Source organism: Lissotriton helveticus, chromosome 5_1, assembly GCF_964261635.1.
Source record: "Lissotriton helveticus chromosome 5_1, aLisHel1.1, whole genome shotgun sequence".
NCBI lineage: Eukaryota > Metazoa > Chordata > Amphibia > Caudata > Salamandridae > Lissotriton > Lissotriton helveticus.
Window position 1 is genome coordinate 311,745,811 of NC_136065.1, and position 26,223 is coordinate 311,772,033.

The following is a 26,223-nucleotide window of genomic DNA, read 5'->3' on the forward strand; positions in this document are numbered from 1 at the left end:
TATTAGCAGGGCCACTGGAATTATGCGGCAAGAGAGGGTCAAATTATGTGGCAGGGTTGAGTAAATTATGAGGCAAAAAAAGGCAAATTATGCGGCATAATGTGGCACATTTTGTAATAGTGTTACTTCATTATTTTGTCATTTTTAAACACAGTAACACTGTATTGGCATTGCTTGTGCATCATTAGTACCATTTTAACACCCAAATATAGCAATAAGCAGCAGAAATGTGACCAGTCCTGCTTTGCAAAGGTCCTTCCACTGCAGCAACACGTGCATCTTCATTTTTAGAACTTTTGACCCGTTTGAGCTAGAACTTATTATTTTTGTTAAAATCTGCAGATTATGCAGTAGACGATGGATTATGTGACAAATGTGGCAAATCTATAACTATGCAAAAATCACCACGGCCAAACAATTGCATAATTTCAGTGGCCCTGCTTATTAGGTCGAAAAATGACTGGTAATAAATTGCAGTATTTACATCTATCTTCTGCAGGTGAGAAACTCTAGCTAAATCCGGCGAACAAAACAAAGGGAATCAAAAACGGGACTATAGAGTTCTATTATATAAATGTTATTATGACCTCACAAATACATTTTCCTCCCACTAGTGGGCCGGTTTACTGAACATGTATTTACGGACAGGGACAGTTAACATCCTGTTCCCAAGTGGAACATCTAAGAAAGTTTCAAAAGAGCAACCTGTGCCCGACAGGCACTTCCAATTTAACAGTCCGTCAGGAAGTGCATCGAAGAGACGACCCCTCCACCGCTGCAAGTAGCTGAAATGAATGCCCAAAGGAACATTATGTGTGCGTGGTGTACGTTTATCAGGAGTTCCCCACCAAACCAGTTACACTGTAATCAAACATCCCTCCATACGCCCATGCCAAAGACAGTCAGCAGAAAACACGGTAGTTCTGCCTCAAAGCAGTCCTAGGAGAGGCCTAAAGATGGAGCAGACAGAATGAATCCATGGGCGCAGATATGCGCGTTCAAAGCCCCCAAGGATATGGAGGGCTAACAACTAATAGGGGACAGCACACACCCTTCAGCGAAAATTATACACAAATAAAACCGGAGACTGTAAAAGAAGGACTATGTACATCAAGAACAGGAGACGTTTTGGGTTGACTGAGTTGAATAAGTGTGAAGAAAGGCATCAGCTGCCTTGTGCATGTGCTTCAAATACTTTATTTCCGGTGGAAGGAAAATGCTTCTTCATGTGCACATGCTGCATTTAAAGGGCATTTAGATGATCCCATGCCAGTTACCCTGCCGTTGCCGACCGCTCTCCTTCCGGCAAGATGGTGTTTCTGACCGGTTGGCACCGCTGCTCCTGGCTACTGCGGCTGAGTAGTGGGGGCGGGAAGAGGGGGTATCGTGTGAGTCCGGAGACAGCGCCTCCACTACTATGGAAGTGAAAGCGCGGTATGGCGCGCTGATAAAAAGTAAGAAATCGATGCTTGTAAAGTTGTTTGTGGTGGGCCGCGCATAAGAAAACAAAAGAGTGGCCGCAATTTTACATTTTAAGCACAGCGTGCAGTGCACCTACTATGAAAGTAAAAGCGTGCCATGGCGTGCTGTCAAAAAAGAAAACAACGAACAAAAGAAAAGCGCGCATGCCGTTATCCCAGCTGAGGCGTGTGCGCTGATTAAATCAAACAAAAAAAGCGTTGCAAGAGTGCGTGTCCTGCCTGCCTGCAACAGCACGATACCAAAGGGGATGATGGACGGGAGCACTTGAGCAAATCAAACACTCACCCCAGTCAAATCATCTGGGTGTAATCCATCATCATTCTTTAGCTCACTCCACCACCCCAGTTCAGACATGGCCATATGCAAATCAGTCTGACCCTGTGCCTCATGGGAACAGTCCAGCCCGAACCGCCAAGCCATGTCTTCGGTTTCGGGTTCATAACTCTCATCAGCCAGGCTATCTTGAATCCAGTGGCAGAGTGAGCAAGGGACCCACGTCTGGGCATACCCTGCCAATTTAGGGCGAACAAAGCGATACCAAAGGGGGTGATGGACGGAGCGTTTGAGCAAATCAAACACTCACCCCCAGTCAAATGATCTGGGTTTAATCCATCCTCATTCTTTAGCTCACTTCACCACCCCAGTTCAGATATGGCCATATGCAAATCAGTCTGACCCTGTGCCTCATGGGAACAGTCCAGCCCGAACTGCCAAGCCATGTCTTCCCTGGACCGGAAACATGCATCCTGGAACCGGTTTCTGGTTCATAACCCTCATCAGCCAGGCTATCTTGAATTCAGTGGCAGAGTGAGCAATGGATCAAAGAGATTACATAGCGAAGATGGGAAAATTCATGTATGGTATCCGCAAAGAGACACAGTGGATAGGGAGCACCCAGGTTCAGCCCCAGAATGGTTCCACCCAATTATTTCATGTATTTATTTTTGGTGTGTTTGTTTTCCTCTGAATTAGCGCTCCAACTGGCTTGGTGCATTGTGCCTACATGGACCAGTCATCACTACTCTCATCTCCCAAAAATTCATAGGCAGCCGCAGCCTGCTACTGTGGAGACTGTCTTAAGATAAACATGTGCAGTGTGCCTTGCAATGAAAGCCCATCTCTTGGGGAAGACCTGTAATTATTCACCTCTGTGAGCACCTCTGAAAATTATACACCGTGGGTGGAGCGTTGGGCTGCAGCGTTCCGGCCAAGTTAAATGAAATGAAATGTCTGCACCAGGACAGCTCCCCCCTTTACCATTGACTCTCACTCGAATCAAAAAAGGCAAATACAAAGCAAAGCATGCAGGTGGTGCTGCAGGGGAGATACATTTCTTGTGCTCATCTGTTTAATTCTGGCAATTTGTAGAGTGCTACATGTCACCCTGCATACTTCAGAGTGCTTTCTCACTAGGCGTGTGCTGAGCAGGAGGGAAGTCGGGTTGAATGACTTGGTGGTGCCCGGTCCCTTGGGGTGGCCCAGTCTGGTCACTTAGTGAGTGAAGGACGTGTCTATGTTCTCCTGTGTACAAAAGCTGGGAGTGCTTCGAAGCACGTGAGGCTTCCAGTCTAAAGTGCTGTTAGTAAATAGACAGTCTTCTCCTTTCAGCAGGCAGAAGCAAGCAGTGTCATAAACGGTCTTGCCAAGCCAGGCATCATACAAGCCTGACCACGCCCAGAGAAGGGGTCCCTGTAGCCCCTATTTCCAAGCCCTGGTGCTACGAAGACACCCAGGTTCTGTAGAGAACGTTTCTGGATGGAATGCGGGGCAATCCTAAATCTGTGGCACTGCCAGTTTTAGCACACCCTATGTGAGGTGCCATCTATTACACCAGCCGACAGCTCGCAAAGCACTTCCTAATCAGCAGGGCTCCTTTTTCACTACAAGCGGGGTCTCTGCAATTCTGCAATTTTCATACTGTAACATTTTCCTCCCAGTTATGGATTTACCACAATTTCCAAATAATCTATCATCTGCATAATTTGACGATTTCAACAAAAAATCTAGCTCAAATGGATCAAAAGTTCATTTAAAAAGTGCAAACTGTGATGCTGTACAGAGGCCAACCACACTTTGAGGAGGTTAATAGGTCAGATTTCATTTGATGCTTGTTGTACTCGGAGACATTGGCACTAAGGCGAAACTTTTACCCACACAATAGTAAAAGACTTTGAAAAGGACAAAATATAGCAGTTATATTTACACAGATTGTGGTGCATTGTGCCACATAATTAGAATTTTCTTTCTGCATGATTCAGCCAACCCTGCTACACCACGTGGCCCTCTACCAACCACCGCATGATTATTTCAGTAGCTCAGACCGTAAAAGATATCGGTAACACTGAAGCAGGGATAGTGTAGTGATGCTAACCCTGGCACTGCCCTTGTTATTCCTCGCCTTGTAGGAGGGAGCAGTTGGTGAAAAGCTATGGGATTGTAGTGTCAATGCCTTCCTTCCCTTTCCCCCAACTCACCAGCAACACATAGGGCGTTATTGGAGGGTAGGTGTCAAAGGGTGAGTGACGTCACTTCCGCTATCCCGGAAATTGTATTGACTTCAAACCCCGGAGGTATCACTCCCAGCACCTGTTACCGTTTACTGCAGATGACTTCGCACGTCACTTCCGAGGAGAGCTCGGCTGACATCTCTAGAATGGGAGATGTCACCCCCCTCCCCCGCGTGACGTGGGCCCCAGGGGCAGTGAGATAGATAACTTGACGCTCGGCAGATGAGTGATGCGAGGGGTGAGACGGTAGGTGTGAGGCACGGCGCGCCGTCCCGGGCTGGGAGGTGTCAGCTTCTGGAGGGGGGGGGGGGCGGCTATTTATACCCAGACTCTACCTGGAAACAGCGGCTCGGAGCGCACACCGAGGACGGGGCTCTGAGCTCCCAGCGGAGACGGGCCTCACGACAAGGGCTGAGCATCCACCGCGTGCTGAGACCTCGGCCTCACTCGCACCGAACCGAAGACGACTGAGGCTGGGCTCTTCTATCACGCGCAGGGCTGGCATCCACTCTCAAACTGTTCCCCAGCCAGGGTCGGGAGTCTCGGAACCTGCATACAACAGTGTGTAAACACCGCAACTGCTTTAACATGTTGGCTGTACAAAATGCAAGAAATACAATAAAATATTCTTCCGGCAATAGCAAAAGCTACCCGAAAATGGGAACAGTTTTTCCCCAGCCCCTCTCCCCACCCTGGAAGCTGGTCTCTCTGTCCTCGGTTCTCAAGGCCTCTCTGCACTTACTTCAGTATTTGTTTGTCTTTGCACAATAGATAAGGGCCTCTGACCCTGATGATGTTTTTACAATTGTAACCCTAGCACTGAAGTGCCTGTAAATGGGTCCATCAAGTTATTCTTCAAAGCAGTGCAGGGCACATACTATGCAAGTTATGCTATTTGTGTATAGCACACAGCCCAATCTGAACTGTCCTTTGGCTCTTGCATATTATTTATTACACACATCAGTGGTACTCATTTCATCTGTCTCCTGAGGAGTAAAAGGCTGACTCTGCTCTGATGGGATATGAACCTGATGCCTGGAAGTCTTTGCAGCAGCTGAAAGCCCACTCAGCTACCATAACTGTCCTCCAAAAACAGGGATTTGAAATGGAGTAATATGGAGCCAGATGTACATAGGTAAATGTTTGCGATTACCAAATAGTGATGTTTTTGCAATTCGCTATTTGGTAATCGCAAACACCCATGTACAAATGTGTGTATTACACATTTTGTGATTCCAAGTGCGTCCAAGTAGACCTACCTCATGAGTATTAATGAGGTAGATCTCGAATTGCGACCCATTGGGAATTGCAAAAATCACAAGGATGGTGCAGGAGTCAGCAGACCACCATGTCTGTGATTGCTTTTCAATAAAACATATTTTTTTTAAATACAGCCCGTTTTCCTTAACGGAAAACAGGAGGCATTAAAAAAAAGGAAAGTTTTCTTTTCTAGGACCACTGCCTGCTCTCGAAAAATCTTTTTGTCAACATTCACTAAAGGGAAGAGGTCCCTTGGGGGCCCCTTCACATTGATGAATGGGTTACCACCAACTTGAAGTTTTGCTACCGCATTTCAGTAGCAAAACATTCATACATGCCACTGTGATTCGTTATTAGGAAGGGATGCCCTAAGAGCGCCCTTAATACTAAATGGCAAACCCAAAATGCGATTCAGTAGCAGGTTACTGACTCGCAATTGGGTCTTTGCTAACTCAAAAAGGCATTTTTAAGGATACAAACAGCTTGATTCTGTGAATCGGGACATTGGCAAATGTTAAAAAGCTTTGTACATCTGGCACCTGGACTCTTAGTTTAACACAAAGTCAGTCTAATAATGCATTACTCACTACGAGACAAAGTTTAGCGGTTGGATACCTATTTCTGTTTTAAGTAAAGCAAAGTCCACCTTATAAACAAATTATACAAACATTGACAAATCATGCTCTACAAAAAGTAACAAGGAATATGTCACTTGCCCCACCCGAACACAAAAGAGCGACTATCCTTAAAGACGAAGAAAGCTGATAAATGGGTGACTCCAGCACTGTCGCTGCAGATAGGCCTGCTACGTTATGTGACAGAGTTATGATATAGCACCGCATCCACTGTGGCCAACAGACCTATGACACTGTTTGAAGTTCAGGTCTGGTGATGGATTGGCCCAAAATGGAGGATCCTCTGATGGAGATTAGGCTTCGAGATCCTCGGCTTTCAGTCCACGTCTGGATGTTCGGATACATATTTGTGATCGTTGTCATAGGTGGTCGTGTATTCGTGCTCCTGTCAGCATGTGCGCCCTGTTCTCTGACCGCTATCTTTTAATTTGTTGTGTGTTGACCTTGCGGGTTTAGTCAAACAAGCAAGTGGGTGGAGATGAGGAATATCAATTTGTGCATTTGTTTTTGTCGCTGATGTGGTTTGTGAGTCAGTGTACTTGGATCCTATATGTTGCTGTGTAACCCAACTTTGTAACATAATCTTCAGCTTCATGCTTGTGATTGCTGGGCACCGTGTTGTAACAGGGGTTCTGGTGATTATGTTGTTATTTCTATTTGAAGGGTTGCATTTTTTTCTGGCCTGGTGCCAGTATATTCTCTGTCTCAGTGTTGGCATGATGCCAGGTCTCAGCCACAAAGGCTAGTGGGACAAGTTGGCCATTCGTAGTGTCTTTCCCTATCCAATGCATTTACCTGGTTCATTACCTGCACAGCCATAGTTGGCGAGAGTGTTTAAAGGAGGGAGTGTTTGGATACTGATGTCTGCAAATCTCTTATTTCTCTCAGCACAGGCTTGTGGGAGAACAGGGGCACCAGGATTCGAGGGAGATACTGTGACATGGGTGTTAGTTCAAGGGCAGATGTTGGCTGTCTCTGATCCCACAGCAGCACGGCCTACACTACCAGTGTGGCAGCCCTGAGAAGGCCCCTGCTGTATCTGCCTGCAGAGAGCTCGTTGGGAGTGCATTAGAGCAGTGCTTTAAGTGGAGTGAAAAAGATGCGGGTCCTCTATAAGGGTCATGGCCAAAGGGAATTAACTAGGATTTTTTTCCAGGAGGCGTTGCCTTTGTAATTAAGAGCATGGCTTAAAACATGTGACATTAAATGCTTTTCTGCACACCGCATGACCAGTATTTGGATGTCTCAATGAGTTTCTGATTACTGCGTTCTCACAATAACGAATATTGGCCTAAAAGAAAACTGGCTTATTGACATGGCCAATGCTTGTGAGCAGTAACAGATAAATGAGTAACAACAATGTAATTTAATAAGAATTAAATGCTTCTATTCTGAAACTGTGAATTAAATATTGCTAAGGTCTGTGGAAGAGGTACTTGCCTACGGAGCGTCTCAATCACTCCCGTTCTCTTTACTCTGCAATCTACCACTCTGACACTTACACCCTTTCTCCATTCATCTGTCTGAAATCCTCCCCATGCATATCTCACATGCCACCTTCTTCCTCTTCAGAGTCTTCTCACTCTCTGTCTGAACAGCATTTCCTGTTCCTTTGCCACTATCAATATTTCAACAGCTGTGTATGCAGCCTTTTGATACTTTCATACGAAATGGTAATTACAATGGGCAGATATGCATCCAGTGCTATGGGCGTTCTGCAGAGAGGCCAAGCACTGGATGAGCATGCAGCCTGGTCCACTGACAGCCACTGTGAGAAACTCTCACGGTCTTCAGCTTCAGCTGGAGAGCTCCCATTCACGCTCTGTCACGAGTACCCACCCACACCCCGAAATCATCCAGACACCTAGAGGTCACTCAGTGCAGAGTGTGTACAATAGTCATATGTTGCATGAAAAGTGAAAGAAGCATCACACCTGGAAATATGCTGATGAATAAAAATGTAACATGTAAACAGGCTTATTTGCTGACATGGACAAGGTTTTTTTTTGATAATCAAGTTTATTGATTTTACATAACAAACCACAAAATACATTGGCAGTGAAGTCAAGCCCAATATATGAGTACGATACACCTATGAGAGAGACGATAGAGTCTTGTAAATCGTTCGGTAGGTTAAAAAGGAAAACTTGCATATTGTTATTGCTGTACAGGAAACACACACCCCCTAAGGCAATAGGTTAAACCATTTACCCCAATCTTGCCAAAAAACCATAAGGGTTTTTACATTCATTGTTGCCAAATGGGCAGTGTTTTTACTGTGCAAAGTTAAGCTAATGGATACACGACCTGGTATAGACCCGTTTCAAAGTCAGCTTTTGCTTACTGCCGGGTCTGAGTACTGACAGGATCCGACCCACTTAAAGCCCTGGGTTAAAGAAGTGGTGATGAGAGAGGTGTGGTGCTGCGGCCACGATGGCTGATTCCGGAGCGCAGGGCTCACGGTTCGATCCCCGGCGCCGGTGGCAGCTCAGTTGAGCACCATGTGACTCTGGGCAATAGCTCACTTGGGGGCATACGTGGGTAATTTCCATTTTGCGATTCTCAAATAGCGATTATTAAGGAATCGCTATTTGAGAATTGCAAAATTGAATGTAGGTAATAAAGCGCAATTTTTTAGTGAATCCCCAAAATTCCTTAATTTCGATTAGCAAATTGCGATTCGCAATTAAGGAATGAGTGTCCCATTCATTCCTATGGGCCAAGAGTCCCATAGGAATGAATGGGGATACATTCTCAAATTGCGATTTTCTATGAGAAAATCGCAATTTGAGAATCGCAATTCCAAGGGTGCCAGGGTGTCCAAAGGACACCTGTTGCACCCCTGGAATGTGCCTGTAAGTACATGTGGCACACATACATGCCCTAAGGGCATGTCTGTGCACCACATGGCACTTAGAATAAAAAAAATGCATTTTGACCGGAAATCGCAAAATACCATCTACTTGGAGTAGGTGGTATTTTGCGATTCCTTAAGCCAAAATCACAATTTGCGAGGCACCCCTACATAGCATTTAAGGAATCGCAAAATTGCGATTTCTTAAATGCTTGAGCAAAATAAGGAATCGCAATTTTTGCGATTCCTTATTTTGCTATGTGGCCCATACATACCGAATTCCGGCGTTTGCGAATCGCAAACGGCTTCCTACATATGCCCCTTATTCTCCCCGATGCCCCTCAGCACCTCGAGACCCTTAGGGGTGAGTAGTTCACGCTTTACAAATACCAGACTTAGATTTTAGATTTAGAGCCAGCGCACAAATACAGCTACACCCCGTCTTCCAGTTCCCCTTATTGCTTCTCTTTGGGCCTTTCCTCAGTAACCAAGACGAGTCCAATGCCGCTCTGTCCTGGTTTGGGAGGTGTCCAAAGACATGAGAGCAGAACCCCGCTAGTGATGAGGTTACAGGGAGAGGCGAGATGAGATTGTTATTGTTATTGTTACTTTAGCTTATATAGCGCCATCTCACCTACAGGTCTCAAGGCGCTTATGACCAAAGGAGCAGCCAGGAAATCTCACGCAGAAAGAAGGGAAAGAGCAATAGATTATATAGATCCAAAGGCTTCTCTAAACAAAAGAGTTTTTAGCTTTTTCCTAAAGCATAAGAGGCTAGTCTCTTTCCGAAGATAGTCTAGCAGCTTATTCCACAACAGTGGAGTCTGTATGGAAAAGGCTCTTCCACCCTTAGTTGCCATTTTAAAACGGGGGCAGGCCAACAGCTGGGCGTCGGATGATCTAAGAGTCCGTTTAGGCAGATATGGAGTCAGGCGTTCCTGAGATGATCTGTTTCAAAGGAAATGGAAGAGAGGTCTTGCTTTTGCATTTGAATGGAGATGTGTGTTACTTCACAATACATAGAAGTTAATCACCTGTAAGCAGGGCATGGAGACAGGACGGTATAAATCTGAAAGAAACGGGATGTAAATGAAGACATTGAAGGAGGTATGCACGGTGGTAGAATTAGGAACAAGGAACCACAAGACGAAGAGGATGAAGGGAGGCAGAGATAGATGGCGAGAATCACTGACTTAGTAAGTGATGAAAGTAAGGGATGTAGGAAGAGAGTTATGAAAGGAGAGATGGCACGAGGGACGGAGGGAGTGACTGAAGTTGGAAGGGGAGAGAGTAATTGAGCACATGAGTGAATGTGCAATGGAGGGTGTCGGTGTTGGAGACTGGAAGACAAGGGTGGTGTGAAGTGAATGATGTGTGATGGAGGGAGGACGGAAGTCATGGTGGGAGTACATGAGTGATGGGTAGCCAGGGAGTGATGGAGACAGAGAGAGAATGAAGGAGGGAGTAGTAGAAAAAGGGAATGATGGGAGGGCAAGGGAGAGATGAGGAATTGAAGAACTAACACATGACTTAGAAAGGGAGTCAGTAACGGAATGAGAGATGGAGGAGTGAATGATGGAATGTTCTTGTGAGTGAGGGAATGGGGAGGCAGAAGGCATGGATGAAGTGTGTGTGTCAAGTAGCAACACCAACCCCTGTGCTAAAAAGACAAAGAACAGACCCCAAAGATCTGGCCTACCGCTACCCTTCATCCACCTCTCCTTCCGGAGCAAGATCCTGGAGAGCGAGGTCAAGCACCAACTCTAAGACCACATAGTAGTGAATAATGCCCTCCATGAGGGTCAGTGGGGCCTCAGACCTCTAGGGAGTACTGAATCCTCATTCTGTGACTAGAGAGAGAATGTCCCATCGTCACTCGATACAGGATAGCCTTGACTCATAATCCTTCTTGTCCCCTCAGCTTCATATGACCTCGCACCACAGGAGTCACCAAATCTGCTTTCTGGGAAACAGACTCATAACAATCACTCTAGTTATTATACATCAAGACAAGTGAGGGTGTGTGTCAGGTGAAAGCTTGTAAACACAACCACAAATTGTACTCGCAGAAGTATAACTTACCATAGCAGGGAACCTCCCGCTCCGAATAATGTAGGCCATTGATGCTGTGAAGTCTTGGATAACATGTGGTTGAGGCAATGGCTTTTCAAGTGCTGGTAGATTAGAACATTATGTCAAGGGCACTGAGATTCAGTATCAGTTAATGTTCTACATTCCCATCCTTTTGGTATCACCAGGAGACCAGGAATGGTTGTCCTCTTGCAGCAAGTTTCTTTCCATTTAGAGCAAGACTTTGGCTTAGCAGATCAAACTTAACCAGAACATAAAGAATTTTGAATGTGGTCGTTCTTGCTTGAACATAAGTTATAGAAGTATGGTATTTGTATTTATTTGTGTGAGAGTAAGAGATAATTGAATTATTGACATTAAATGGCACATTCAAGAACGTCTACGGTTATAAAATAAAGAAGACAAAAGTGTAAACATCTGTAGGATTCCCCCGAGAGGCACCTCCTGGAGGAGCCAATACTGTGGTAGAAGGCCTCTGACTGCACTGACTTTGTTGCGGAGGCAGTGGTTGGATTTCACCAGCCAAAGACATTGTGAAGCCCTTGTGGGTTTCACCTGTCTGGGTCTACATTTTGAAGCAGTCCCTAAAAGGACTTCAGCCAAACTTATTCAGGTAGCCGGCTGAATTCTACCAGACAAAGGCAGCACTGCCTTAGAAGGCCATGGCAGGGTTCATCCAAGCTATACCAACATTATCAAGGAAGCCTCTCAGAAAGTTCTCCCAGGCCTAATCAACGCCATCATGGAAGCCTGATTAGGTTAATTCCAGTGTAGCAAATGTCGTCATGGAATGCCGGCCTGGCCAGTCTAAGCAAACTATTTCTGGAAGCTCTCTAAAAGACACAGAGGAAGCCATGTTGTGTCGTGAGTTATCATCATTGTGGAAGTGTCCGTTATTGCAATCTAGACCAAGACAGCGTCTTTGTGGAAGTCTCAGTTGCCTTTGATTAGCCTGAGTCAACTGTTCATGGAAGTCTCCACATGGGACTGAGACAATGTCTTAGATACACTTTATTGGATTTAATACCTAATTTGGATTCCACCTGTTTAAATCAACATCATCCTGGAAGCACAGGTTGGCTTAATCCAGTCGCAGCCACCATTAGTTCAAAGTTGCAACTGGGCTACACCAGTCCCAGATAACATCTTCAGTGTAAAAGTCCCACTGGGTTCCTCCAGCCTAAACCAACTTTATCTTGAAGCCATCTTTGATTTGAGCAGTCTGAACTAACACCGTTGTTAAAGTTGCATTTTGGTCCATATCATGACAAGAAGCCCTGTCAGGTTCATTCACTAAGCCAACATTTTCAAAAAAGCCCCCACTGATTTAGGCCAGTCTGAGCCAATGTTTTTTGGACACCCCCTTTGGTTTTACCAGTGAACTAATTTTGTTGGAATATCTTATTATTATACCTCGGCTGACACATTAGCAATTAGCAACCTGTACAGGAAGTTAAATTGTGAAAGAGAGCGTGGGAACGTGCCACACCTGGGCTTGCCATGGGAGGCGTTTGGCTGTCCTTGCAAACATTTCTGCAATTAGCAAGAAACCTCCCAACCTATTCAGCATCACAGTAAGGGAGCCTCCCAACTCACAAATGTGATAGGAATTGGAGAAGATCTATACATGAGGATATTCTCTGGGATGATGGAAAAATCCAAGCAGCTGAAATGGCCTTGCATGGTTTTAATTTCCATGGGTTGTTTAGACAGGAAGCACAATGTGTCTGTGGAGGTGAAGTTGTGGGGAAGAGATGGGGTAAACAGGTCAAGAACTTAGACAGAATCTGTGAATCCAGAAACTGCTCTCTATGTGAATGGTCCCAAATGTCAGCCAGTAGGGTGGAGTTCATGCTGACCAACTCCTCACGCACAACCACCAAGGCACGCTGAGAGCATTGCAGTGTTTTAGCCGGCACACCCAGCACTACATGGCACGTGCAGTGAAGTGATTCAGTTTTAAGATCTTATTTTTATAAGTGTCCTGATGCATCTGTTCATTCATGCATCAACTCATTCTGTTGATGTGGACAAAGTCATAGAAGGTACGTTTTAGGTGGAAGTACCATGTTCGAGTCTAGTTTATTGCATGTGGAGTATGGAGACATCACATTTTCAAACATTGGTCTTGTCAATTTTATCTCTAGTGGGGATTTTCGTTATTTATAGCCTTCAAGTCAGTTTGCAGCACTTGAAAGTCAAGTAATGTAGATTAGAAAGTTGATGTAAAAAAGAGTGGGACGGATGCAGATCGTCGCCTTGGAGGTCTGTCGCATCTTATCTTGATGATGCCGATTTTCTAGACCCCTCATTACATTTATTGGGGGCACTATACCATCCTAAGCATTGGGCAAGAGTTGAAAGCTGCCTGGAGCGGATGTGTCTACAGACGTCTTGAAACACGGCAGGCTGGGTAGCTCCCTCGAGGCCAAGGTTGCAGCTGATCCTTGGGGACAGTTCGTTGTGGCTCTTTTGCCAGGTTGATTGTTGTTGAAGTTTGAGAGGGCACCTCACTTGGCAATACCCAATCTAAGGGGCACAGTGGAGAGTATATTGGGATGAGACCTTTCCTCTTTTATGCTCTGTATAGGATAGAGTCTCTTGAACTGAATTCCTCACTTCACTGAGTGCTGGCTTAGCTTCTTCAGGGTTGTGTGATGTGGTTAAAGTTCCTCAAATTGACACGTAGTTAAAGCATTTGATTGTTGACCCTCTGCTGCTTATAGTTGCCTTTCCTTACGACTATATTTTTTGTCCTGCTTTCCCAAAAAAACTACAAAGAGCTTGCCTACATCTGCTGACCCACAAGCGAGTCAAATAAAACAACTACAACTGCTGTCAACTTCATTCAAACCCCCTCCTCCCACAACATCAGCTGCTTCCGATTGTCTGCAGCAGGTGCATAATGCAAGCCCCCAGCGGTGCAGTGCGCTCCCCCCACCCCCAGCCTTGAGCAGACCCCCATTCAGCCCAAGACCAAAGAATATCTGTGAAAAATTATCAAGGCCAGTGGCATTATGCAATTGTGCAGCCGCTGAGTTTTTCTGCATAATTATCGATTTCCCGCATAATCCATCATCTGCTGCATAATCTGCAGATTGTTTTTCCAAAATATAGTTTTTATCTCAAATGGTTCAAAAGTTACTAAGAATACAGCAACATGTATTGCAGCCCAGTGGACGGCCCTTTGCAAAGATTGACTGGTCATCTTTCGGTTGCTTATTGCTATATTGGGGTGTGAAACTGGGACTAATGAGGTTAAACAAATGCCCAAACACTGTAAAAGTGGCAAAGTAATGAAGTAATACACACACAAAATGTGCCTCATCTGCCATATAATTTGCCTTTTCTTGCTGCACAATATACTCAACCCTGCCGCAGGATTTGGCCCTCCCCTGCCGCATTATTTCAACAGCCCTGGATATGAAAGACTCAGAGTCCTCTCTTCATATTCTGCAGGTGGCTCCTTCACTTTGTGTTACTCAACTTTCTGGAGCAGCTATAGTTCATTCCTATTTTCAGGCAGTTCATGTTGGATGCTTTCTCTCAGTGTCTGATACATACGCCTCATTTAATATCTCCTTAATTATGTTAAATACAAGTATACCTTCAGGAGGGGCCCAGTCATTCTCAACACAACTTTTGTGCTATATTGTAGGCAGTCTTCCCCGTAGTGGTCCAACGAGATGTGGCTTAGGGTGCAGATCTGCTGGCTCTGGAACTGGGGAGCCAGATTCGACTCCCAGCGTCGGCTCAATATCTTGTGATTCTGGGCAAATCGCTTAATCTCTCCGCGCCTAAAAAATGAACCTGGCCGTGTGTAATGTAATCTGGTGTCCATTTAAAGCGCTCCAATGACCATGGACCGAATTCGCGTTGTTTAAGAACTTCTCAAGATGAAAGTTGATACTTTTCCTGACAGTCATGATCTGTGGCATGCAAGAGAGGGTCCGGGTTGAGTCTGACCCCAAGATGTTTCACTTTATGTTACCGTGACCATGAGATGGGAAGTGTTTTCTTTGCTGGACCCGAGGGGACGAAAACACTGGGGCGTCCATGGTTGTCACTGAAGTCTGAGAACTGGCCGAGGAGGGATTCGAGAGCAATGAAGGAGGGGGTGTTGAGGGGTGTGGGGTGGGGGGGTCATTGTCACAGTCTTGGTAGTCGTGAATGTGGAAGAAAGAACTCAAAAGGCAATCGGGTGAAAAATGAAAGGGGCTCCCCCAAAGTGAACTGTGTTAAACTTGTACCTGTTTCCCCAGTACCGGTGAGTTGTTACTTTAAATAAAGAAATCCGGTTTCCTCCAGGACCTACCTGTAGACCTCCTGTATCTCCCAGACCCGAATAACAAAATAGAAATGTAGAGGGACGGAGACAGACACACAGACATACACAGGCACACTGACGCAAACACACATACAGACACTTTTCTCAAGTTTGTAATTCTATTTCCTTTATTGCAGGGACACAAAATGACACACGTGAGGGTCATAATAGCCTATAATGTGGAATTATTATCACTCGATCTCAACTATTGTGGAGTTCAATGGTGCATTTGCTCCCTTTGTTGATGAATCGCCCTGGGTTTCCGGACTGAGCTTGCTGTTCACTATCAAGCAATCATTTGTAAAGCGCACTTCATACCCGCGAGGGTCTCAAGGCGCTGGGGGTGGGGGCGCTACTGATCGAACAGCCAGGTTTTGAGTATCCTCCTGAAGGTCAGCAGGTCTTGGGTCTGTCGTAGGCTCAGTGGGAGGGTGTTCCATGTCTTGGCGGCGAGGTGGGAGAAGGATCTCCCACCGGTGGTTGTTCTTCGGATGCGCGGGACGGTAGCGAGTGAGAGGTCGGTTGGAGTGTTGCTGGCTGTTGGGGATGTAGAAGGAGAGCCGTCTGTTGAGGTAGGCTGGGCCGGTCTTGTGGAGTGCCTTGTGTTTGTTGGTGAGGAGCTTGAAGGATATCCTCTTGTTGACGGGGAGCCGGGGCAGGTTTCTCAGGTGGGGGGTGATGTGGCCGTGGCGTGGTACGTCGAGGATCAGTCGTGCTGAGACGTTTTGGATGCGTTGTAGTCATTTGATGAGCTTGGTCGGGGCTCCCGCGTAGAGGGCGTTTCCGTAGTCGAGTCTGCTGCTGACGAGGGCCTGGGTGACTGTCTTTCTTGTATCTGTCGGAATCCATCTGTAGATCATGCAGAGCATGCGGAGGGTGTTGAAGCAGGAGGAGGAGATGGCGTGGACTTGCTTGGTCATTGAGAGCGTTGAGTCGAGGATGATTCCCAGGTTACGTGCGTGGTCGGTGGGGGTCGGGGCTGCCCCCAGTGCCATCGGCCACCAGGAGTCGTCCCAGGCTGAAGGGTTGGAGCCGAGGATGAGGACCTCCATCTTGTCCGAGTTCAGCTTCAGACGGCTGGTCTTCCTCCAGTCGGCGACAGCCTTCATCCCTTCGTAGAGGTTGGCTTTGGCGGTGATGGGGTCCTTGGTGAGGAGAGGATCAGCTGAGTGTCGTCGGCGAGTATGTTGAGGTCGTGCTGTTGGGCTACGTGTGCGAGCGGGGCCATGTAAATGTTGAACACACTATTATTCACATATCTAATATCAATCCACTGGTATTCGCCCCATGTTGTTCTTTGGCACTTGGTCATTCACTTCACAAGCAGCTTTATTTATTTAATTTATAACGTTTTATAAAGAGTTGTGCAAAGAAGAAACGGGTAGAAAAAGCAACAAACATATATGTTTACAGTGCAAGGTGCAAATCAGGAAAAGGCCAAACAGTTTAATAAAACAAGGACATAGCAGACTTTCAAATTCTGACCTCCACGTTCACAAGTTTACAATTCTCACAAGTGGCCCTGCACTTTCACAAATCCCCTTCTTCACCCATGGGCTGCTCTTTCACACCTGATCCTGCACTTTCTGACGTTTATTTTATTTATTTAAAGTGCCCAATACTTTCACACAAGGCTCTCTGCGTTTTTATTGTACATTTTGTGAAAACTGTTACTGTTCACCGACGTGAAAACACCGTGCCTAGCATCGTGCGTGTTAGAAAATAAGTTAACAAAACAAAACGCGTTCCACATTGTCACGTGCAACCCAGGCTAGCGTCTTCTTTGTGGGCACTGCTTTCCCACGGGTGGCCACCACCTGGCACATGAACTCTCGTTCTTTTTGTAGCCCCTGCGCTCTCCAGCACGGCCCCGCACTTTCCCAGGCCTTCGTGCGCGTTCACACACTCCATTGCACTTTCACAATCGCTGGGAATGTTGGAGTTGTATTTACCTGTGAATCAGCTGCTTCCTGGCACAGCCGCGCGGCTCGCTTACTAATCAGGGTGCAGCCTATGGCCACTGAGAGTGACGCAGTGCCCACCTGAGGCGGGCCCAGGTCAGCCTGTCATATCCTGTTCACACGCAGCAAACATCCCCTTACGTCACAAGCGGATGCATCACTGGCGTGCACTGATTTAATGATTATTGTCCCCTTAACCTCTCCCCCACCCCCACCCGGTGAGGGCATTATGAGCTGTCAGGTTATTGAAGAGCTGAGGGACTGAGAAATTGAAATACAAGTGTTGAGGTAAATGACTTTCTTCCTTCGGATCTAAGACGTTCTTGCTCTATCCCATTAAAAGTATGTCATGCCAGGAAAGAAGTGCTAAAATCGTCCCTTTAAAAGTATTGCCGCTCAACTAAGAAGTGCTGGCACTGTCCAATTACAAGTATAGCTACTCCTCCGTAAAGTGCGTGTACTGTGTCATTGAGAGTAAATCAACCCTACTTTGAAGTGCTGATACTATCCAGTAAAAGTTATGGCTGCCCATCTCGGAAGTACTGGTATTGTCCCATTAAAAATATAGTTGCCTTGCTGTGAAGTGTTGGCACTGTCTCACTGAAAATAAATGAGCCCTACTTTAAAGTGCTGATATGATACAGTGCAATACAAAGTATGGCTGCCAAACTGAGAAGTGCTGGTACTGTCCCATTAAACGTATAGCTGCCTTGCTGTGTTGGTCTTGTCTCACTGAAAGTAAGTCAGCCCTCCCTTGAAGTGGTGAGAATGTGTAATAAAAGGGATGTCAACCCAGCAAAGAAGTGCTGGTGCTGAGCCATTAAAAGAAAACCAGCCCTAATTTGAAGTGCTGATAATATCCAGTAAAAAGTATGGCTTCCCATCTACGAAGTGCTGGCACTGTCTCATTAAAAATATAGCAGCTTTACTGTAAAGTGCTAGAACTGTCGTACTGAAAGAAAATCAGCACTACTTTGAAGTGCTGATAATATGTGATAAGGTATTGCTGCCCAGCTAGGAAGTGCTATTGCCGGCGGTCATGCTGTTAACTACTGTTACAGTCGCATTAAAAGATATAGCAGATTTGCTAAGAAGTGATGGCACAGCCCCTGTAAAAGTGCAGCAATTATGCTAGGAAGAGCTGTTATAGTTAGTTTAAAAGTACCGCAGATGTTCTATTAATGGCCCTGCGCGGGTCCACCATTACCATTACCATCACATTAATTCATTTCTATTTTACTGCATTTTTTTTTCTTATTGTGGCAAATACATCATTGATACTGTTGCTCACCTGTTCCGGTTTAACTAAGCCCTTCTGCCGGTAGTTTTGGCTAAAGAGGGAGCCAGCCAGGACAACATTTTATCCCTGTTTTCCCTTTCTAGCATTTTTCCCAGCTGTATTATGTGATATTTACGCCAGTTGGCAGTTTTCAGTTGCATAAGAGAGAGAAGATTCTGGCTTTGCAAAAATGCTCAACTTGTCATTCTTTTTCCCCCTGAACAGGGCGAGCTCCCTTTGAAGGCCATCCAGGTGACGGCAGAGGAGGGAAGCCGGCCTGCCAGGTCATTTCTCATAGAAGGTAAGCCATTCAGAGCTGTGAAATGTGTTAACTGCATTCTCTTAGGCCTCCAAAATGTGAATGCAGCTCAGACTATTTTTGGAAGAGCATATCTATTACACTCTACAACAGTGCACCTGATTAGAGACAACTCGAGTCTTGATCCGAACGCTTTGTTGTTGTTGCATAGCAGCACACAACTAGATCGAGTTACATCTAGGCAGTGTTGTGAATATATGGAAGGAACTGATGCTTGTGATATATTCTGCCCCGGCCATACCAGCCTTTCAAAGGGTGAACAACACTTACAACGCAACTTTTACATCGCAGAGCCTTTACAACGCAACCATTACAACGCAAACTATTACAACGCATTGCTCTGGGGGGCGCTCTAGGATAGGGAATAGGTTAATTTACTATCCAATAACCTTCCCTAGTGTCCACGGGGACTGGAGTTGGAATAGTAAATTAAACTATTCACTATCCAGCACCCCAAAGCACTATGCGTTGTAATGGACTGCGTTGTAATACTTACGTTGTAAAGGCATGCGATGTAAATGCATGCGTTGTAATGTCATACATCCCTTTCAAAGCCATGTCTGGCTTTTGTCCGGGTAGTCCCCTGCCCAAATTGCCTTTCAGAATTATTCCAGGGTATGTGACTGACTCTTCCCCACACCTACTGGCTTTTCAGGGTGTGGGCCCTGAATATTGACTACAGAATATCGCAGGACACTAATATTGTAGAGAGAATATGAGGGACAATGCATTGAAAGGTAAATATGTACAGATTTTCTATACCTAACTCCACATATATGTACATTGACGATACATATCTTCAGGATACCTGGATGTTGAGTTAAGAATAGTAAATCTGTACTTTCATATATTTACTTACCTTTCGATATTTTATCTACACTATTAGTGTGTCATGATGTTCTGGTAATCGATAGTCCAAAGTACAGTCTTTTTCAGAGGGACCATATTCTTGAACAGTATCTGTAATTTGGCAGAAACTCAAATCCTAAAAATATAGTTTTTCAGACTGGCCCTTGACTACACCACACATTTGTTGGCAGCAAGTGAGCACTATCAGCCAGGGGTCATCACCTGCAGGCATTTGGACTCCTGCTACCCTACAATCCCATGAACTGTATTTTGAACTATGTTGAACTACTCAGCACACTAAAGTAACGGTGAGGTGATGTGCAGCACTGTTTAAAATGCCTAAATAAATATATCTCAAATAAGCAATTGTCAGGCCATTATGTCTGGTGCTGGTTGTCAGCCTTTTGGCTTTGTCAACACTTGTTTTGTCATTTTTTTTGTAAATCTTTTATGTGGTGAAAGCTTCTGGATACTCGCCAATATAAACAAAACATGGAGCAAAAGTATTTTTAAAGCGCACATTGCAATAATAGTCCCACTCCCTGCCATCAAAGGGAACTCCTTTGTGTGTGGATGGGCTCCTTGTGAAAAAGGAGAATGACATCACCGACAGTGTCATTGGCCAATGGTTGAATTAAGCTGACCCAGTGCCCCATACTGTTTGTTGTACAGAGTGGAAGAAAAATATGAATGACACCACAACTGACCAATGGACGAAGAGCACAAGTGGCCAATGGATGAAGAGCACATATATTTATATATATTGACCCAGTATGCTTCTACGCCCGTTGCTCGCAGTCTCTATAAGAGCAGTTGCTCTTGGCCAGTGCACACTGTGCTGAATGTTTGATCTCATAATGCATGACTTTGTTGAATCTTCTTGTGGTTTTCACTAATAGGCAATGCTTGCACTTTTACAGGCCGGTTAATAAACACAATCCGTGTGACTTGCTCCAGCACGGATGACTTTGAGGACTGGTTGGACTACATCCACAGTGCTAAGTTCCAGAACTCCGATTCGTCCATCTCTGGATCTGAGGGTTTCACGCGCACGAGGTCGGCACACTATGGGCAGGTAGGATTCACCACTGGCAGATCATACAGGAAGGCAGGGTCTAAAAGCACGAAATGCACTTCTGGCTAATGTCCTCAGGCGGCCCAGCCAGACTGCACCACAGACCCTATATCTTGGCACCTCACACACTAATGCCTGCCGTTTCTTCCACACTTTTTTTTAACATTAAACAAAACAATGTACTGACACCAGCCGTACTATCCTCTAACCCTCCCTTCTACACACAGAACAAAACCCAGACAGGCCAGAATTCCCTCCTACATAGACAGAGACCAGCACGGGCAGCAGGAGTGCAGGCTTCCCTCCCACACACACAGCAAAGCTAAACTGAGGAAGCATTAATAAAACACCCTTCTTACACCTAAAACAACTACAGGACGGGGAGCAGCAGTGCAAGCTTCCCTTCCACACAGGGCAGTAGCAATGCAGGCTTCCCTTCCACACAGGGCAGTAGCAGTGCAGGCTTCCCTTCCACACAGGGCAGCAGCAGTGCAGGCTTCCCTTCCACACAGGGCAGCAGCAGTGCAGGCTTCCCTTCCACACAGGGCAGCAGCAGTGCAGGCTTCCCTTCCACACAGGGCAGTAGCAATGCAGGCTTCCCTTCCACACAGGGCAGTAGCAGTGCAGGCTTCCCTTCCACACAGGGCAGTAGCAGTGCAGGCTTCCCTTCCACACAGGGCAGCAGCAGTGCAGGCTTCCCTTCCACACAGGGCAGCAGCAGTGCAGGCTTCCCTTCCACACAGGGCAGCAGCAGTGCAGGCTTCCCTTCCACACAGGGCAGCAGCAGTGCAAGCTTCCCTTCCACACAGGGCAGCAGCAGTGCAAGCTTCCCTTCCACACAGGGCAGTAGCAGTGCAGGCTTCCCTTCCACACAGGGCAGTAGCAGTGCAAGCTTCCCTTCCACACAGGGCAGCAGCAGTGCAAGCTTCCCTTCCACACAGGGCAGTAGCAATGCAGGCTTCCCTTCCACACAGGGCAGTAGCAGTGCAGGCTTCCCTTCCACACAGGGCAGCAGCAGTGCAGGCTTCCCTTCCACACAGGGCAGCAGCAGTGCAGGCTTCCCTTCCACACAGGGCAGCAGCAGTGCAGGCTTCCCTTCCACACAGGGCAGCAGCAGTGCAGGCTTCCCTTCCACACAGGGCTGCAGCAGTGCAGGCTTCCCTTCCACACAGGGCAGCAGCAGTGCAAGCTTCCCTTCCACGCAGGGCAGCAGCAGTGCAGGCTTCCCTTCCACGCAGGGCAGTAGCAGTGCAAGCTTCCCTTCCACACAGGGCAGCAGCAGTGCAAGCTTCCCTTCCACACAGGGCAGTAGCAGTGCAGGCTTCCCTTCCACACAGGGCAGTAGCAGTGCAGGCTTCCCTTCCACACAGGGCAGCAGCAGTGCAGGCTTCCCTTCCACACAGGGCAGCAGCAGTGCAGGCTTCCCTTCCACACAGGGCAGCAGCAGTGCAGGCTTCCCTTCCACACAGGGCAGCAGCAGTGCAAGCTTCCCTTCCACACAGGGCAGCAGCAGTGCAGGCTTCCCTTCCACACAGGGCAGCAGCAGTGCAAGCTTCCCTTCCACACAGGGCAGCAGCAGTGCAAGCTTCCCTTCCACACAGGGCAGCAGCAGTGCAAGCTTCCCTTCCACACAGGGCAGCAGCAGTGCAGGCTTCCCTTCCACACAGGGCAGTAGCAGTGCAGGCTTCCCTTCCATACAGGGTAGTAGCAGTGCCAGCTTCCCTTCCACACAGGGCAGTAGCAGTGCAGGCTTCCCTTCCACGCAGGGCAGCAGCAGTGCAGGCTTCCCTTCCACACAGGGCAGCAGCAGTGCAGGCTTCCCTTCCACACAGGGCAGTAGCAGTGCAGGCTTCCCTTCCACACAGGGCAGTAGCAGTGCAGGCTTCCCTTCCACACAGGGCAGTAGCAGTGCAGGCTTCCCTTCCACACAGACAACAAAGACCCGCACAGGCAGAAGCTGGGCAGGCTTCCCTCCCACACAGGGCAGCAGCAGGGCAGGCGTCACTTCCACACCGAGAACAGCGGTAGCAGCGCAGGCATCCCTTCCACACTGTGTGTAAGGGAAGTCTGCAGTACTACCGCATTTCTCATACAAAGAAGCCCAGTGCAGGCAGTAGCAGTTCAGGATTCGCTTTTACACACAGACCAAAGATCCTCACAGCAGGAGCACTGCAGGCTGTAGTGTCATGCTGGACACGTTCTAGTGTCTCAGCAGGCACTAGTTGTACGAGCCACTCCCTCGAGGGCTGGCCAGACTCGCACCCCACACCCATCCAACACAGGCGTCACATGTGATGTATGTTTACGAATAAAAGTGCCCGAGCGCATGGGCTCACGGCCAGTTAACCAGTATACTTCCTGTGTCCGTGCCAATCATTTTAGTAGCATGTGGGCCCTAGGGCCCACAACACTACACAGGCTCCCCTTCCACACACACAGCAAAGCTCAGCTGAGTAAACATTAATAAAAACCCTTCTTACACCCAGAACAACTACAGGATGGGTAGTAGCAGTGCAAGCCTCCCTTCCACACAGGGCAGTACCAGTGCAGGCTTGCCTCTCTCACACACACACACACCAAAGCAGTGCAAGCTTCCCTTCCACACCGGGCAGTAGCAGTGCAGGCGTCCCTTCCATACAGGGGAGCAGCAGTGCAAGCTTCCCTCCCACACACACAGCAAAGCAGTGCAAGCGTCCCTTCCGCACAGGGCAGTAGCAGTGCAGGCTTCCCTTCCATACAGGGGAGCAGCAGTGCAGGCTTCCCTTCCACACAGGGATGTAGCAGTGCAGGCTTCCCTCCCACACACACAGCAAGGCTCAGCAGAGTAAGCATTAATAAAACACCCTTCTTACACCTAGAACAACTAGAGGACGGGTAGCAGCAGTGCAGGCTTCCCTTCCATACAGGGGAGCAGCAGTGCAGGCTTCCCTTCCACACAGGGCAGTAGTAGTGCAGGCTTCCCTCCCATACAGGGGAGCAGCAGTGCTGGCTTCCCTTCCACACAGGGCAGCAGCAGTGCAGGCTTCCCTCCCACACACACAGCAAGGCTCGGCAGAGTAAGCATTAATAAAACACCCTTCTTACACCTGGAACAACTAGAGGAAGGGTAGCAGCAGTGCAAGCTTCCCTCACACAGACTGTAACATCATAGACAGGAGTGAAAGCTTACCTTGTGTAAAGAATTAGCACTAGATACAGAGCAGAAGTCCAACCTTTGATCTATAATAAAACATTCTACATTGGTTGCAGTTCATGCACTACCCTACATACACAGAACGTGGCCCACCGACAGCTGTAGTTGAAGCTGCTTTCACACACAGAACAGAAACAACAAAGGTACATTTCACACCCTTTACCTCTCAATACCTGCCTCTTTCACAGCCTTCTGGAAGCGGCCGAAGCTCCTTGGCCTCCCAGGGACGCAGCAACTCTTGGACGTCGGGCAAGAGAGGAACTCGCCATTCCCACAGCTCCCACGGTTCCAATGGTGCATCCGACCGGCAGTCCTTTGCCATCCTGAACGACCCCAGACTGCAGCAGGACCCTCTGTCCCCCGGATACGCAGAGCCATTACCGGTAAGGGTGCCTCTGCGATTGTGCTCTACTTGTGTTGTGTCTCCCGTGGGTACCTTATCTGGAGACAAATCAAGTGGCAGCTGGCAAGGAACGGGGATGGCGGGGTGAGCTGGAGGGGTTGGGGTGTGGTTGGGGAGGTAACGAAAAGTTTAAAAAACAATTACCCTTTCACACCCGCTATCGCTCCTTGGCTTCGGTGAAGCTCCCCTTAGCCAATCACAATGCTGCAGAGCAGCGTTGTGATTGGTCTGAGTGCCCTGGTTCGGCACCCAAACAGGCAGTGGGAGCCTGTGCATGTTCCCCACCAGACTATTCCATCCTGGTGGGCAACATGCAAAGTGTGCCTGACTGTATAGCCTGCCCAAGACAGCCGGCCACACCGTCATGCGCACTCAGAATGTACCAACCACTCCTTCCCTTGTGATCCCAGTCCCACCCGCCCTAAACTAGCCCCATAGCGAAAAATAAAATGATAATACCGAGGTTATTATCTGATCTGAGAGCAGAGGGGTGACTCTCCTCTGCCTTACCATTGGAGCCGCCCACGGACAAATCAGGCCAGATTACAGCAGAGATGATTAATGGGTGAAATAACAACAGGAAGAGCTGGACAAAACAGCTCTGCGAAAAATGAAAACAGTCCCACAAAGCAATGGGCTATTTCACGAATGCCCTCTTCATGCAGTTCCAGAAAATGTGGACGTCAGTTCACCTTCTATTCTATGCGCACCCTTTGACCCCGATGACATCACAGAGTTCATTCTTTTCCTCATCTAGGGTTTCTCAACAGAAAGCAGGAAATGTCGTAGACCCTGTTCAATTTCTGTACTTGCTACCCCTGCTTGCTTCTGAGACCAGGAACAGCTAGGGCAGTACAATAATAACACTGGCTGGAGTAAGAGGTTATGTAATTCAATCGAGCTCAATATACCCTCGTAATGCTATCATAACAACACTGGAGTATCAAACAGCCTGTGATAAGACTTGATGAAGATCCGTCTCATTTAGAAGTCAAAGAGTCTTGTCCGTCCATTTTTGGTAAAGTCACCTTTGGTTGTAGGTGTTTATGTTGTTATGATCTTAAAATGGACAGCAGTGATGCTGATGCTGACACAATGCAGGCCTTTTCCTGAAACCTTCTCAGACTTTGATATGGTTTTGTTGTTGAAGCAACAGCAGGGCCAGTGGTAACAAAGAGACGGTCACCATAGAAGCATCTCCGCATGGATACCCCTCACTGAAGTCCATGCCTGGGACCTTTTTGTAGACCACAGCCAGAATTGGCAATAGGTAGCCAAGAGATTTCTGGGCATGCTGGTCTCTCAGGAAGAGTCCGTATTTTCTCACCTCTAGTGAGAGTTGTACAACTCTGTGTTTGCTTCTGTTAATTCGTTTTCTCATCTCATATCTTCTCTTGTCCCAGCCACTCCTTTTCTCCTGTGCTTCGCCTGTAATTTCCTGCCTCTAATAAGCCTTAGATTGCTCGTATTTAGTTTTCTAATTCCTCTACTCAACGGTTTCTCAGCCCTTCACTTAATATATTCAAACTTTTATTTATATTCTGTCACCTCTACTAAGTCTTGTCATGTTGCGGTTAAGTCTAGGCTTGCCTCTGCAGTCTTCTTCTGCTTCTATTGACTTTTTTTTCACAGTTCAGACTTTTTTCTCCTCTACTAAAACTTTTTGTACCTTTACGGAGGCCCTCACTTTGAATGATCTCATAATACTGAAGAGGCCGGTAACAAGAGTTACTGGAAACCAGAAAGCAGCTGAAATCTCCATGTAAAAATCAGGAGCAAAATGAGGAATCACTGTGAGAATTAAACCTGGAACTCCCTATACCCTTGGTAATTTCTCCTTTTTAATTGGAAAATCAGATTCTAATTTGTAATGGTCCTGATTGTACCCACCTCTGGACTGACTTATTCCCTTAGCATTGGTAACTCCAGTGGTGGGGACGTTCTAAGCCATTTGGCTACTTCTAATGATGGCCTGAGTCTTTTCTAAC

The 26,223-nt window shown here is 47.1% G+C and overlaps 1 protein-coding gene across 2 annotated transcripts in view; it reads left to right on the forward strand.

The window, feature by feature from the left end:
- The window catches only part of PLEKHN1 (pleckstrin homology domain containing N1), a 102,444-nt gene that overhangs the window by 56,905 nt on the left and 19,316 nt on the right, over window positions 1-26,223 (forward strand). For both annotated transcript variants that reach the window (XM_078642351.1, XM_078642352.1), the window contains 3 exons: window positions 18,622-18,697; window positions 20,485-20,639; window positions 24,021-24,215. In XM_078642351.1, coding sequence (XP_078498477.1) covers window positions 18,622-18,697; window positions 20,485-20,639; window positions 24,021-24,215 — 426 coding nt within the window. The remainder of the gene's footprint in view (window positions 1-18,621; window positions 18,698-20,484; window positions 20,640-24,020; window positions 24,216-26,223) is intronic.